This window comes from Paralichthys olivaceus, chromosome 16 (assembly GCF_024713975.1).
Source record: "Paralichthys olivaceus isolate ysfri-2021 chromosome 16, ASM2471397v2, whole genome shotgun sequence".
Classification (NCBI taxonomy): domain Eukaryota; kingdom Metazoa; phylum Chordata; class Actinopteri; order Pleuronectiformes; family Paralichthyidae; genus Paralichthys; species Paralichthys olivaceus.
Window position 1 is genome coordinate 4248113 of NC_091108.1, and position 17085 is coordinate 4265197.

At 41.2% G+C, this 17085-nt stretch overlaps 1 protein-coding gene across 2 annotated transcripts in view; it reads left to right on the forward strand.

The window, feature by feature from the left end:
• gnal (guanine nucleotide binding protein (G protein), alpha activating activity polypeptide, olfactory type) overlaps window positions 1-17085 on the forward strand; it is a 43674-nt gene that overhangs the window by 13474 nt on the left and 13115 nt on the right. For both annotated transcript variants that reach the window (XM_020112580.2, XM_020112588.2), the window contains exon 5: window positions 5969-6066. In XM_020112580.2, coding sequence (XP_019968139.1) covers window positions 5969-6066 — 98 coding nt within the window. The remainder of the gene's footprint in view (window positions 1-5968; window positions 6067-17085) is intronic.

Sequence of the window (17085 nt, forward strand, 5' to 3'; positions counted from 1 at the left end):
AATAAGATGAATTTCATTTGTGGTCTTGAGCTTTTACTGTCATATGGTCTATGACACCAAGACGTCAAAGTTTGGCTAATGCTGGGTCCTCATTAACTGGGCCTCAGGTCTAATCCAGGCCATCAAAATGTTCTTTATACTCACAGTAGCATTGTCTTTTCATTGCAACTTTAGATCTTTGCATGATCTATCTCAAGTTCCCACTCCTCTTAGGAATATCCATGAGAAGGATTTTGGTGTTAATTTCCTGACAGGGTCCACAGTGAGAGTGTTAACAGGGCGGCAGTCGTCTGTGCTCCTGCGATGTTGTTGTGTTGTGTGAGGGCCGGGGCCGTGGGGAGAGCCGGCGTCGAGTTCCCAGGCCCGGTCAGGCCAACGGGAACAACATGGCTCTGTGTGGAGTGTCTGTGCTTGTCATCAGTCTCAGGCTTCACTTGTGCTGTCAGTGTCACCACTACATTGTCACTTAGTGCCACCAGGCATGACATCCAATACAGCCATGCAGGAACACGGCCAATCAGGAACCTGTGGCTTTCACCTGTTGGCGCCGTTTTGAAAAGTGGAAGCAGATTTAACCTGGAAACTTTGGAACCGATGATGTCATGAAGAACCATGACTTAACTCATGACAAATATGCTGTTGCAGTGAAATTCGTTTTAGTAGCTCTTAAGCGATAAGAGCTGCTTTCACGCACCTGAATTGCAACCCTGAACTTTTCTAGACATCACCCGCAGGCGTAATGTGCGAATGCAATCGTCTGAATGAGTTGAACCAGACGTTAAACGGACTTTACCCTGCTAGCTCCCTATTATAAAGTCTGTGTAATGTCCAATTGAGCCCATGTGTGAATAGAGCATGCCATTGTCTGGAGACTTCACAGTCAGAGCGAGTGGGCGTGTTAATTCTACTGCACACCCCAGGTACAACCCGTCACCTAGACCAAACAGTGGTTGAAAGCACATCTCCCTTTGTGTACTGCCCTCGTGAAAGGGCAACTCTGGACAATGTCCGGAACTAATTCTCTGGACATCGTCTGTACGTCATAAGTGAAAACTGCTTCGGTATTTGGCGACGAATGAGAAGAAGTAGACGACAATAAATTCTGAATTCCTACTTTTCCTGAGTGACTAGGTGAACAGAGGGATGGTAATAGCTCAGCATGTGATATTATGAACATTTTCCTTGGAATGCAACTGTTGCAGTTATTTTTATAATCAATTAATTTGTTGATGGTTGTGTTGATAAATTTAGTCAGTCAAAATTTGTGAGAAAATACCATAGCGTTTCCATGAAAGGTTCCCATAGTGCAAGATGATATCTTCAAATGTCTTGTGGTCAGCCAAAAGTCCAAATATCCAATATAATTCAATTTATAATGACATTAAACACAAAGTTAGCTAATCTTCACATTTGAGAAGCTGGAACCAGAAGAGGCTGAGACGATTTATTGATTATAAAAACTTTAGCAAGTCACATTCTGTTGATCGTCTGACTCATTAAACAGCTAACCGTTTCAGCTGTTAAGCATTTTTATTTTGGCTGCTGCTCTTTAAAAACACACTCACTGATTCAGACTTTCTGTTCCACTCATGTTTTGAAACTAGTGTCAGACCTGTGGTCCCAAGAATAGTCCTTTACTCTTTGTTGGAGACTGGAGTAAAGGTGTGTGTGAGTGTGTATCAATATAAATAAATATATATTGCACTGACATATTAGTAGTTAAAAACCCTGATCATTTTTGTCATTCTGTTTTGGTCTTGGCTGACTAGTCATTGTGTTTCCTGCCTGCTTTCTTGATAAATGGTTATTATACTGCTGTGTCATTGTGACCAATCTATGTGGTTAATAATGGATATTGCATAATGATTGAAATCCGTGTATTTATTTTTTAAACCAAATTGTGATACTCGAGTACTGTACTACTGTATATCGAGTATGAGTTCTTTGATATTAGGTATTGAGTATGGAAATTTAACGTGGCAGTGTCGTAAGGTTTGTGTCTCTTAGAGAGAACAACATTATGACGTGATGTGTACAGAAATTTAAAAGGAGGGACTTGCACCAGAGCCATTGCCGTGTGGTGGATCTACGTAAGATGTTATTGATGGAGAAGTTGATTAGGCTTCTCGTAACAATAGATTGCTTCCTGTATGTTATTCGTATGCCGATTTAAAAGCCAGGAAATTCATAGTCGATGCTGCTGTTTAAATAAATGAAGTATCTTTTTGGGATATTACACACGATCGGCTTTAAGTCTTTATCATCACCGCATCCCTTTTCAAAAACCTTTTTCCTACAGCAGCTTAGAATAACAGAGGTCCCATGGAAAAAGGCACACATTACAAACGGTAGTCTATGCAAATGGAAACAAATGCCACTGCAGTCGCTATGCTAGCCACCAGACAGTATGTGTCAACTGAAGTGGAGCAAATTCAAATAAGCCCCAGCCCCTGATTTGCACCATGTTAGCTTTCCCTCTATCAGACATGTGAAAGCCTTCTCCGTTCCGTGCTGAAACAAGCGGTTCACTGTAAACACTGAACAGGATTTGAGACGTGTTGATGTTCTTCATATGCACTCCCAATAAAAACACAAGGATTAGGTCCACAAAAGTTTATTCTTTGCTCGCAGATATGAGTTACAATCTGTTGTTACACGGCTGCTGAAGATGAGCTTCATACTTTGTCCGGCCCCACCCTTTGTGGAACTGATCTACTTTGTGCAGAGATGCAGAGACACTGTACTGATGTATATGGTTTAAGCTCTAAACCGTAGCTACATTTGAGTGTGTAACTTCATTTTATGATTTTTGATTCGAGTTTACGGGCCAACCTGTAATAATGACTTTCTGTTAGAGAACGTGACCTGATTTGTGCTTCTTCTTTCCTGCACTGCAGCCAGGAAGGCTAACTCGTCTATAGCACTCCCTCCTACTGAATTCTTCATCATGAAAAGTGTGCCCTAGAAGTTTTTTTCTTGCATTTAATTAGTTGAAGAGATGTTATTTGGGGCAAAGGGTGGCATGGAGGGTTGTTCTGTTCTTGCAGTTGCCCCCTCTCCCTTTTTCAGCTGAATTTGTCTTGTACTGTTTAACTGAGGGAGCCCATTAAAGTCAGGTCTCTGTGCCGGGTGATTGTTATCTAACAGAAATGAGATGATGATGATTGTATCCCGTGGAATTCAAGTTTCTGTGTTGGTTGACTGCTATCTACCAGATATTCCTTTCAGATGAGATGATGATGGTTTACAATGGAGGTAGTTGGTTCTCCTCCTGGCTGTGACTGGGTGAACATGAGTTTGCTCTAAGGCCAAAGGTCGCTTCAAAACTTTACACAGGAAAAAAAAAACCAACCCCAGCATCCCGTTGCAACTGAGGATCCAAACTGTCCAAAGTCAAATCAGATTCAGGCCATTTTGTTCTCTGTGTCAGCCTGACCTATATGATTCAAGTGAAACACACCCAACTTGATGAACATTGAAACTCAGGCTGGACTGAAAATCAGTCATCGCAGAGCCGCCAGAAAATCAGCATCTCATGGCCGTGGACTCGAGCGGCAGCGAACAGGGGGAAGAGCAGAGGAAAGAGTTAAAAAAGCTTGTGTTAAAGCAAATTCCCTTCTGGTCTCTTTCTGTGTTATCAGTTCTTCTGTAGGGCACTGCAGCACACACTGCATTTATTCAAAGGCCCAGTGTCACACGCCTCTGTGGAAAAGAGCCCTGAGGACCATACTCTGATTTTTTTTTTTTCTTCTTTTCCTTCTCTGCCCCTTCCACCCTCTACCCCTCGTCCTCCCTCCATCCAGTCCCAACACTTGGTAGCTGTCGTCGGGCCCTTCTTTGGGTTTTAGAGCTCGTTTGTGTCTCCTGGTGTAAAAACTTAGCGATAACTAATAGCAAAAGAATGTAATCAGCATTGCTGAATCATATTGATATTAGTAAGGGTGGGTGTTAAAGTTTGAATGTAACAGTAGTGGAAGCAAATACAGGAAAGAAAGTAAATATGGCCTCATTGTCTTTTTTCGTCATGAGTTTCTAGCAGTAGGTAAAATGCTACGTTACACGAAGCTAAACCAAAGCTGTTAAGTTGAAAATAATGTTTGACCGCACTCCCAGATAACATGATGGCATCATAGTGTTTAGGTTATTCCTGACTTATGCCTTAAGATTGAGCCTATATTTATACGTAACAAAAAAAGTAAACAACTATTAACATCTGTCTCTGTGTGAGACTTTCTCTGTGGACTGGATCAGTGGATTTCCTCCATGTTGAACTTAATCACCGGATCTGCCGAGAGGAGCTCTCCCGGAGCATGTGATCATTTATCAGGCTCCTTCTCCCTCTCTCGCTCTGGTTCGGGGCTATTTTCACCCTCTCCCCAGTCAGAGCGCAGAGCCAGTGCTGAGTGCAGAGAGTCATGTGGTGGTTCCAGGCGAGAGGAGGAGCCCATCTGAAAGACGTGCACAGAAGGCGACGGGGGATATTAGCCCAATCATCTTTGTTTGGGGCATACAGAGAGTCCTGGGAAATGTCTCAAAGTCATTGATAAGATGAGTTCCCCTCATAATGCTCCCCATTGTCCAGGAGCAGGAAGTCAGCTGAAGCACTGAGACTATGTATAGCCATTTACAGCATCAGGCCTATGGATGGATTTTGCACAGCAAAGGGTGCTGGCTATATTTATGTACTTCATATTTTTTTATTCTATAGAGTTATCTAAATTTGATCACTGTTAGGCTATATCCTCCGAGTGTACCACCTTTGTTGCTTTAGCTTAGAGTTTAGAGGAGAGAGCTTGTGACCAGAAAGTCATGAGTTTGATTTCAGGAACTGTTAGATAAACGTGTGTTGAGGAAGTAAACGAGAAACTCAGTTCACCTCCCTCTGCTTCAGCTGAGAGTGAGGCTTACACTCGAGCTGCGATGAAAAATCATTTTCATTATCATTATCTGCTTTTTATTTTCTTGACTGAATTGATTAATCATTTGTTATATATCACATCACAAAACAGTTAAAATATAATGATTTTCTAGACTAACCTGCATTTCTCGTGTAATGTGAAACAAAGAAGAAAACTATTTAATTCCCACATTTGAGAACGTGGAAGCATCAAATTTACTACTCTTACTTCTGTATAAGTAAAAAAAAAAAGGCCAAATGGATCTCATCTGTTTAGTAGTTTGTGCTTGGGTTATGTCGATTTCCACAAAGTAATTGTTTTGTGACTTCTGTCATATTTATAGAAATATTTTCAAGTTTTCAGGAGTACGCTATTTTCTGAGAGTGCTATGTGTTACAGTAAAACCTGGTAGCAGGGAGGAACAGCTAACCTGGCACCGTCCAGGAAAAAATGCCTACTCATAATTTAAAAGCTCATTACTCAGCACGTTATATCTTACTTGTTTAATCCACACACACACACACAGAAATATAAAAACAATAATTTCTGGTTTTCCTAGCCAACTGTATTGTGCAATGTATCCTGCACAGGTTGCTGGATGGTCTGTCTAAGTGAGTGTACAGTAGGTCAGAGTGTCTGTAGGCTTGATTGTACCGAACCTAACACTCCAGGAAGCTGCACGCAGTTGCAGTGCCCGGTTTGTCTAGAATAAAAATACAAGTTTTTCTGCTCCTGCTGGTGGTGGAGCTTGATCAAAACAATGCCTTGGACCCTGTTAACAACAGTAGAAGATGGTGGCTGTCCCGGGCAGAAGTGTATATTTACTGTATGTAACTGTGTTTGCAGGGGTCTGTTATGGTCCAATTGATGTATATTTTGTCATCAGAGGGTGTATTCCTTGCTCTGCAATTTAAATGTGTTACCCAGAGAAACTCATATATGCAAGTTTAGGTTATTTTCCCTCTGTCAAAATGTACGGGTATGTGCCATGTTTTAATTTTGCAGGTTATAGCATATGTATGTATGTGTGTTGTTTGGTACTTAATGATTTCTTTTCTCTTTTTCCTCAGGAGTTCTTTGATCACGCAAAGAAGCTGTGGGATGACGAAGGAGTGAAGGCCTGCTATGAGAGGTCCAATGAGTACCAGCTCATTGACTGCGCACAATAGTGAGTCAAAACTTGAAAAAAAAACACATTTCCGCTGCGACTTTGAGCTTTGCAAAAAATCGTTCATGAAAGAGGTTCAAAAATGATTTGCTCTCGTGCACATACTTTGCTGTATGTACTCAGGTATTTGTGTATCTGTAAGATACTGTAAGCGAGCTGGTTTAACTCTTACAGCCTTTTTAAGCTATTGTCACACTGCTCCGTCCGATGTGTCTCGTTTAAGGTGAAAGCTGTGCAGTGTGTGCTGGTGCCATACATGAATATGGTCGAGATGTATTTACTCTGGGTGTGGCAAGGCAAGCAGCAGTTGTATAATGGAAACATGGTCTCAGACTTTTGGACCTCACTGTATATCTTCTCAAGTCTGCATGTTTGACAATTCACCATGGCAATATGCAAAGACTGCGCCGGCCTGTATTAAATTATCCAACTGTTGGATTCAGTGGATTTATATTGATAATGTTTTGGCCTGTAAAGCTGCTGCATTAAAATTAGTGTTTATTATTTCACAGTGGAGGGGTGGAAAAACCAACCTGTGGAGTTCATAGGCAACATTTCAGTGTGTCTCTTTGGAAAAAAGCAATGTGGGTCAATTTTTTCTTTTTATGCTTTTGATACTGTAGTTATGAAATTCTGATAGCTGCTGTGTGGCATGGTTGATGCCCCAGATTGTTTGGAAGGCTCTCTCAGTACCTTGGGCCCCCGTAGGGAGCTGGTTGTAGACAGCAGAGGGCCCCTCTGCTGTCTGTAAAAGGAAGTTTGGATATGCATAGTGATTCACTGATTCCTTCTGCTTCCTCTTTGACTCACCTCTGGATTCACATGTAAATATGAGGACATGCACACGGTGCAGACTCAAGGGTGCAGTCCACTGAAAGTTGTCCCCTCCCCATCCCAAAGGTTGTCTCCCTTTATTGCAGAGGGTTCGGTCAAAGGCACACTTTATCAGTGACTGGGGATATTGTCTTGTTGTCAGCGATTTGTGAGCCCACGTTGCATGGGTGTAGACTTGTGTTGAAAAAAAAGATGGTATAGCACGTAGTCAAACATGCATTACGCACCTTTCCTGAATGTCTTCCGTTCCTTGGACATAAATTTGACTTTAGGTCAAGTCTTCCCTGCCTGATAGCAGCTTCCATAGAAAGGGGAGAGATAGTCAGGTGATGGTTGGAGAGTCACATGAATCTGTAAGGTGGAGCTGTTACAGTCCAGGGCCTGTGTTTGTCTTTTCTGCTCTGTCTGCGTTTGTGTGCGCTGTGACTGCACAATATCTCAAAGAGCATCTTGTGTGTGTTTTTAAAAAAAGAAAAGAAAAAGTTTTTAAGTTAATATCCCAGTATCATAATGACACCAAACAAAGAAGTATAATAAACATTTGTAAACACACTGGTCTTTTGAATGCTGAATTCAAAAACCATATTCTCTATTAGTTACTCAAAACACTGGGGCTTGTCTGAAGCCCTGAAAATATAGTTGTCCTGTGACATGAGTAAACATTAACCGAGTGAAATGAAGACAGTGAAGAGCATACATTATTTAGATCGAGCGCTGCATGTTTATATGGGACTTTACTTCTGTTGGAGTCTGTGAATTGGTTTTGAAATTGGTCGCTATAGTTTTTGCTTTAATAAAAAGCATTTTCTACTTCTCATTCCAAAGAGAATTTGAGATGCTCAGTTGATGGAGGCCCGTCATTTGTACTGACAACACCTTTGTGTTTTCAGGCTCCCCCTCCTTTAATATTACTTTTTACCCTAAATCCTGCCCTTCAATATATCCTCCAGTCATCTCCTGTCTAACTGTTACATTGCTGCTCCTGATTGGTTGCTGAGCAGTCATACGTCTGGACATTAAATCATCATTTTAGTTAAGTGAATAAATAATGTTAATAAGTTACAGCTTCATGCAGTTTACCTAACAAATGTACAAACTGCAATTTTGTGTCTTGAGTGGCAGTTCAGTTGTTTGATGTTTGTTTTGTTGCTCAGCTGGTCTTGTCTATAATAAAGTACATATGTGATTTTGTGCTGTGAATGAAAACGCCTTTAAAAAAAAAAAAAACTCTTCAAATATATAAAAATAAATCTGCTTTCAGTTGTAAGGAAAGACTCAGGACCTGCCATTATTTTTTTTTATTTGTTCCGTTTTCACTTTTGCAATTTGCAGCAGCTCTCACTCTTCTGTAAAAACATCACAATACACCTCTTTTGTCAGGATCATGTGTTTGATTGAAGTCTGGTATTTGTCAGACGACATGGCCTCTCACTTACTTCCTCCCTCAGTTTTAACCTCTGTATGAACTCTTCTGATGGAGGGCATTCAGAGATACTCTGTCCTACATGGCAGCAGACCTGTCGGTGTGAACTTCACACACACACGCACACGCACACACCATCTATTGTTATTATGATCACTTAACTACACTTAACTTTGTCAGCCTCTATCCTGTGCAACAGTGGCAGATGGCCTCTGCAGCCAACTGGTTTGAGGGGAAAGGAGCAAAGCTCATAAGGCAGAATTTAAATCATATTTTGGTGAATGGACTGTTATGTTGTTTTGTCTTTTCTTGTAGGTTCAGAAAATTACTTCCTCTATCTCCCTATATTCAGTTCAGGAAGTTGTGATTTCATGTTATTTTTGTTCTCCACACCTGCTGACTCTTATCTTATGTATCCAACCTCACAGATTTGTGTTTTGAGTGATGAGTGTCTTCAGTCATACTTGATTTTAGAGGAAGTTGGTTAACATGTCACTGTTTGTGGGAGAAACAGATGAGCAGGCAGCAAGCTAACATGCTAATGCTCAAAGATGTTGTCATGAAATCACAGGGGAAGATATATCTATAAGTGATTATAATTTGTGAAGGCAGCTTTTATACCTCTGCTGTTTCATCCGTGTTGTCCTTCACAGACCTTGCTCCCCTGGCAGAATTTTTTTCCAGGGCCAGCGACCCATTGGACAGAGGCACAGGAAATAAGCATGGGCCGATGGCGGGTGCTTGTTATGCCAAAGAGCATGTCCATATCGATGCATTTGGAATCCTGTCACCCATTGATCTGCCCTCTGCATTGCACATTTATACGTTTTAAGAGCACAGATATGTGTCTGCCAGTTGATTGATTACAAGCTATTTTCGGCTGCAGTGGGCTGGTTCCATTGCAATGCCTTGGATGGACATTTTTTCACACGCAAATCTGAACCTCTCACTTTTTTCTTTTGTGTATGAGTGCTTGTTTGCAGTCCCCCAGCAAATATGAGAATTCATGACACAGTTAATGCACTAAGGTATTTCTAACCGTAGTCGGATGATTACTGTCCAGTGTTAGATGATGTTTGGGCTGTGATGACTCTGTGTGTGTGTGTGTGTTGTGCGCAGTGGCTGGGATGTCTGGTTACAGCACCAGGGACTGGGGCTGAGCAGAGATGCCCTGGATGGAGATGGTGCTGGAGTCTGTGAATGTAACTGGAGAAATGAGGCTATGAAGCATATGAGCAGTGATACAGCAATAGAGTTTATTCCTGCACTTAGAATTAGGCCTGGGACTGAGGTAGAGCTGATGCTGGGTTAGGATTCCAGAGTGTTACGACTGGAGTTTTCTTGAGATGCAGACATTTGTTTTTTTAATTTTAAATTCAGTGTTAAACCTAAGCCTCATTTAGATCAGTTTGAATCAAAGTAAAACAGCTTATTTGAGATGTGAAACATCAGATTTTTTCCCCAAAGGCTCAGTGCATTGTGCAGTATGAAAAAAAGGACACCGATGGGGAATATTTAATTTGCCAGCTTGTGATTGAATTTAACCTGATTTACTGGTATAAAATGATAAAACACATTATCAAGAAAATAAATGGTATATTAGTTGATAATAAAAAAAAACTTGCAGCCTTACCTTCTTTACCCAAACTGATCATGTGCCTGTGTTTAACTTAACTGAAACTTCCTAGTTATTAATTGCCAAAGTCCCTTGATCACTTCTTTTAACACCATGTTCTGACACACACACACACACACACACACACACACACACACACACACACACACACAAACACACACACAGAGATGAGACTGGTTTTGCTTGAAACATCCATTTATCCCAATACAAAAGCAATATAAACATACAATAAATTCAGGAGGAACACGTTTTATCTTGGGGGAAAGTGTTTGTCTTTAAGGGTGGATTGGTAAAGTGATATGTTAATCACAACTGTTATTGACACAGAAAACTCCTTTGAGCTTTTTCAGTTCCTGAAGTCAAGTACAGGCAGTCTAGAATGTGTTGTAAAGTTTTTTTTTTAGTTATTTCATTATCATTTATTTTATCAAGTAAGTGTTTAGGTCAGATAATAGTGAAACAGGTCAATTCTCAGTGACGTCTTGTAATGTCTTGTTTTTGTCTATCAAACACTCCAAAAATAAATATATTTAATTCATAATGATATGAAACAAAACCATTGAGTTTTTAACTTTAAATTGACTTAAAAGTTAATGATTAACCATCAATAAATAAATAGTAATTGTTACAGCTGTAAAATAGATGATGTAAGGGCTGTTATGTTTATTAAATAAATCCGTCATCTTCTGCTATTCTCTGGACTTTAAAACTTTAACCTCAAAAATATTAATGCTCCTATAATGAAGGAAACTATCAGCATCACAAATGTTTGAATTCAAAAGCAGCATTATAGATGAGGGGGAAATGTTGTATGGGTGGCCCAGGATGGAGAGGCACTGCTGGGACCGGACCAGTCTCCTGCAGTCCTGGAGATGGGGCAGGGTTGTTGATAGACATATCTAAGACTGGGTCTGGTTCTTGGCCTAGGCTGGGGCTGGGGTGTAGTGCTGGTCACGGGACTCTGTCACCAGCCTGGGGGCCACTGACACAGTCATCTGGGGCAGTAAAGTTCTAAGAATGGCCGGCATTGTCAGCCAGCCCAGGCCCCTGAAGGGCCTACAGAAACAGAGGGGCTACGCTTCGCAAACAGTGGCTCTCCTCAATAAGGAGCCTCTTCTGTTCACGGAAGAGCCCGAGAGAGCGATATTTATACACTGGCTGCATGTCACCCCTGCTTTTTTTATGTCACCAATAAGTTGCCTGATTTCTTCATGTTTTAGCTGATTTGATGTACAAACAACACCAGGGGATAAGGCTGAGCTCTGGGTGTCTCTTAACGTGTCTCAACTGATCTGCGTGTTTATATTTCAATGTGATAACTTTTTTTTTTTTTCCAGATTGGTTATCAAGTTATTTTGAATGCATGAGAAATGGATTTTCCACTGGGATGTTTGTCTCACTGCAGCCAGAGCACCGTTTGAAATTGTGTTAAACCTTTATGGACTGCATTGTTTTATCCACTTTAGGGCTGAAGTCACTATTTGAATTTATGCATTTAAAAAGTATGAAGCTGAAAGTGTGTTAGACGATCACATTCTGTACTGTACTGATTACTATAATGTTAACTCTGTATCTGAAAGACAGTGATGGACTGGTCTGTATTCGTGTGATTCTGGATAACTAACTTTGGTCTAAAGAGAAAAATTACAAACAACAAACTTTCTCCACAAAATCAAACAATGCTGCAAATATTAAAGTTGAACACATAACTATCAAAATGCAAAGCAATCAGTAAAAGTGCCTCATTACTTAAGATTCCTACCCTCAAAAGATTATGAGACAGCACTAATTTTATATATATATATATATATGTGTGTTTCTTACATTTATGTCGAATAGTTTAGTGCTTTATCCACGTACAGTAAAGAAACGGCTAAAATGCTTTTCAGCTCAGTTTATTTGTTTCCTCTTCAAGAAGTGAATAAATGATGTTGACTCAAATGTTTACTGTAGCTGAATTCAAATCATAATTATAACTAAACTAATCGTAGAAAAATAAACACTTTATTCATAAAAAGAATCATAAAAGGAAAGATTAACAAAAACCTTTGTGTCACTTGCTAAAATCAGATGACCCTGCTGTCAGCTGACTGCGAAATAATCAAAGGGGGCACTATGGAAGTGTGTGTGTAGTTGTGTGTGTGAGTTTGTGTGTATGTGTGTGTAGTTGTGTGTTTGTGTGCATGATTTCTGAGGAAGAGGAAGGAGTGGTTTTGAGCTGAACTGTAGAATCTGATCTACTGGAAGCTCAGTTTGACTCCATCTTCACAAACCACTGTCCTTAAGGTTGTTAGAGCCCCCTGTGGGACTGACTCTCTCCCTCCCTCTCCCTCTCTTTCTATCCTTCTATCCCTCTTGCTCTCTCTCTTTCTCTCCCTCTCTCTGTCTATTCAGTTTTCTCTTGAGGGCAGCATAGAGGATGTTGCGGAACACATGAGAACACATGTCTTTCCCTATATGAAGTCTTTTCCAAAGTGTGTGTGTATGTGGGGGGGGGGGGGGCATTATTTAAACATTTAACATCTTCACGTTCAACAGTAAGGGACTCAGATTTAGTGTTACTGTTAACGGTTAATGGCTGTTTCTGTCCATTAGCTAAGTGTTTTAATGTGCTCTGGGTGCTGTGGAAGTTGTAGATGTGGGGTGTGTGGAAGCTATCAGCCTGACCTGGTGCATTTGGAAATGGTTAAGAGAGCCTAAAGCTGCTCAGCATAGCATGCTACATGTCACAAGATTAGCTACACTGCCAGTGTGTTTTTATTTTGTTTCCAGAGACCAGAGGCTCTGACAGACTGTATTCTGTTAAGTCAGTAAGTTGGATCACATTGGAAAGACCGCACTGCTCTATAGAACCAGATATGCATCTTGAAGAGTGTATATCTTGTGAAAATCTGTAATAAAATGCATGAGAAAAAAAACGACCAAAAAAAAGGTTGGTCAACAAGTCAAAATAGCATCATGTTTCGATTGTTAGGTTGGTGATTATAGGTTTGTGTTAATTGTTAGTTTTGTCTCTCTCATCTCAAACGTGAACAGTGTTGCAGAGAAAAATGGGAATTTATGTCCCACTTAAAGAAGGAGAATTGCAGCTATAAATAGATTTTTATTTTTGGGTTAAAATGTGCGTCCATTTTAAAGGACAGACAGAGACACAGAGTGAGGCTGGTGAATGGCGGATATCTGTGAGTCTGTTAGTGTGTGCTGACTACACACACACACACATGCACATACCTTTCTCTCTGTCGCACACACACACACACACACACACACACACACACCCACCCTGCTGTTGACCAGGAGTGTAAAGGCACAGACTGCTGGAGGACAGCAGTGGCGCTGCAGGTTCCTTGCTGAGAGATTGTGGAATGGTCGTCTATAGACCCCCCCTCCTCTCTCTCTCTCACGCTCTCTCACTCTCTCCATCGAGGCCCCCCCCCCCCTCGTCGCTCCCTTTTCTCCCCCTCCCCTTCCACCCCCACCCCCCACCCCCCTTAGAGCTTATGTAAACTAGCTGTGGAGCCAGGGCAAGCTATTTTTAGCAACAGTACTGCAGAGCAGAAACTGTCGGAGGGTCACGTGTGCGCAGCCGAATCAAAGGGAGTATCCCGGCAATGCGCTGTAAACAAAGGGAAGGTCAGTAGCAGAAGGTGAGACACAAAACGCCTCTGTGTTGGTTTTGTGTATGCGTGTGTGTGTGGATGTGTGTGTGTGAGAAAAGGAAAGAGAGGGAGTGAGTGACTACACACACACACACACACAGCCTTGCTATACCTTCTCTTCTCTTAATGCCCTAACATAAACAAATCATTGCCAGTATATTAATGCCCCCATATTCTCCTCTGTCTACCCCAAACACACAGCTCAACCATCTCTTCCACTGTTAGAGACAGTGAGGGGGGGGTGCTAGATTGATCAAAGCGGAGTATGACACGCGAGGAGACATTTTGCTGTCTAATCATGACAGGGGCTCCCAGCTCCTCACTCTCTCCTGCCTGTCAGAGTGAGCAGCAACAGCCGCAGACTGGGAGTCATGCAAACCCCCCCCCCCCCCACCTAAAAAAGCACATGACCATGTGTGCTGAGCATTAACATTAGCATGTTGTGTTTTGTATCACATTTGATGTCAAGCCCTCTGGGCGCCTGCTCAGAGTTTGCCCTGCCTGTGTTTACACTGTATGCTCAGGTTGTGAAGCCTGTAGGCCCGGCTAGCAATGAGGCAGTTAGCAGTTAGCAGCGTCCAGCCACACCCAGGCAAAAAGATCTCCCTCCACCTCAGCCACTAGTCAAACAAACCTCAACTTTCACCTCCTGTGGAATGTGGTCAGAGGGAGGCATGTAGATATTTATAGAAAGCTTTTATTTTTCATTTTTCTGTCACTGCTTGGTTTCCTCAGACAGATTGAGCTGCTGCCTGTTTCATCAGGCTAGGTTGAAGGAGGTAGCTCGGAGGCTAAATTAAGTAAACATCCGGCTCCAGCACAAACGCTTTTGGTTGGAAGATTTATTGTTGTAGGCGTTCTTAACCTGGGATTCTGGAGCATCTCCATACTGATAGCCACTGAGTAAATACTGCTCCGTATCTATCTTAAAGTGTCCTGACAAGATAATATGCAATGTCAGGGGCGTATCTGGTTCCTCTTTGTATGCCTTTGTGGTTCTTCACAGTGATACTGTACTGTACTCAAAATCAATATTTATTTAGAAATTTAATTCCCGTCCACACTTAGTGTTTTTACAGCTGCTACAGGTTAAACAAAGGCGTAATGTTTATATGCTGCCTTGTGCATATTAGTAATTATATTTATTTAGTAATGTGTCTTCCTGTGTCTGCTGGAGCATAAACAATTGAAACTTCAGCGTTCTTCTCATTCTGTGGATTTGTTTGAAAGGCGGCTAAAGTTTGTCTGTTTAGACGGTTTGTACCAGGGGCTGTACCTGTGTATGTGCAGTGTATTTTACTGTGTACAGTGCTTTTAGCTTTGAACTTTTCATGTGGCTCTGTTAAGCTTTTTATCTTTTGTCTGTGAAGAGTGCAAATCCTAAGTTACCTTACTTGTCAAAACAAGTCGATTCTTTAATTGGTTGAGTTACAGAAATTTTTTTTAAGTATTTCGTAACAGAACAAGTAGTTTCACCAAAGAAAATACAGTATGACTGTATTGTGGGGATTTTATGTTCTTTTGTTGTGTGTGACTGCAGTCTAAATGTATTTGGTGTAACATACATCCAACCAAACACAGCTTTTGGTGAGCAGCCAAACTACATCGTCAGCTTGTTATGTTTTTACCTGTAGTTTTACCATTGTCATTTTGTGGGGTGCACAGTGTGCGATCACTGACCTCAGGACACACTACAGCAATTAGTTAATCAGTGTACAGTGAAAAACAATAACCTGTGTTGTAGTTATATAGATATGGAAATTAATGGACTAAAAATTATAGTATGAATTTTCATAATGCTCAAACAAATTTTCCGTTCCAAAAAACCTGCCACAGCACCCTGCCCACAGTTTATATACAGTGCTGTCACCTTTTGCTGTCATTGGGATTAAACACACACAGACACACAAGTTAGAGGATTTTAAACAGGACCTATGTCATATATATATTTATATATATATATAATATTACAGTATCAGTTTTTCTGCTGCGATGAGGTGGCGCTCTGAGCTCAGCTTGTTCTCCTAAAACAGTTGATGTCAAGTACTGTCGGCTTCTTATTTTACTCCAGCGTACAGATAAAAAATGGAGCAGGTTTACTAAACGGTTGCTTGAGTAACATTTAACGAGAACATTAGCTTTTACATATCTTGACTGCAGCCATTTTAGTGCATTTCCCATACATACTATCATTAACCGGGACATTTATAGAAACAAAATGTGATGCATGATTGTGATTAAGAGACTAAATCCACTGTTAAGTCTCACAATGAGCAGGTAATGGGTGTGATGTTAACCAGACACAGATGTCCTGCTGTAATCTTTGTTGTTTCCCACTCTGATATTGATGATCAGACCAAACATTTACAGATGGAGTTGAGAAGTTGCCATCCCCCAATAATCATGCGCTGTTTCCAAATTGTAGTTTTACAGTTTAGTTTCAGAAGTGCCCACAAACACTGGGTGTGCTAGCATAGCAGCATGGGCTAATGGTATTGGCTGTATTGTTGTTTTTTTAAATTTAGTGGCACAACTGCACAGTGTGACTTTATTCAGTTTCTTGTCGTGTAATTATGGGCTGCATTACTCTGGGCTTCCCAACACCTTGCTAAAGCGAGGAGGGAGGCGTGTCCAGCGAAGTAGTGGTTTAAACTGAGGGGCTGCATGACTGAATCGTGCAAAGCTCGTGGAGTCCTCAACCTATTACCGTCTCAATTAATCAGTTCAGATTGTGGTCAAAATGTTTAGCTTTTTCACTTGAGAATTGAGAACTGATCTCAAACTTGGAGGATGACTTTACTTGATCTCAAACTATCATAGGACTGTTTCAGCTCTAGTCCAGTATGTTCAGAAAGTAGCGATGAAAGCAAATAAACATCACCCACAGCATAAATTGTGGTGCAATAGATTGTGCACATCTTAGATCTGTGAACGAATGTAGTGCAATCAGGAGAGTTGTGCATCAGCTGAGGGTAGAGTAGTATTATATTTACAATAAACCACTGGAATAATCTGCAGTACCCGTGTCGTCCTCTGACCCTGTACTCACCTGTTCATAGTCAAAGTAATGACACTGTACTCTGAGTAATCTGTTCAGATATCCCACTAATCACCAACACATCAAATCACTTCAAATCCATTTCCCCTGATCTGCTGCCATCACAGACACGACCGAGTGGACTAATTTGGTAATTTGTACAGACTAGCTGCTTCCCAGTACATTAAAAGCTGCTGTGAGGTTTTGATTTGGTTGTTACGACGCCGTCACAATATTACCACAGCTACCACCAGGCCAAAAAGTGTCATTTTCCATTGTGCCTTACCGTAACCGGGCCCATCTCACAGGACTCCTATTGACTGCTCTGTGACTTGTGGCATCCTTATCAATTATCCCCACCGTTCAGCTCTCAACTCATATAACCCTGTGTGTCTAATTTATCACAACTGACACTATGTGTGCCAGGTTG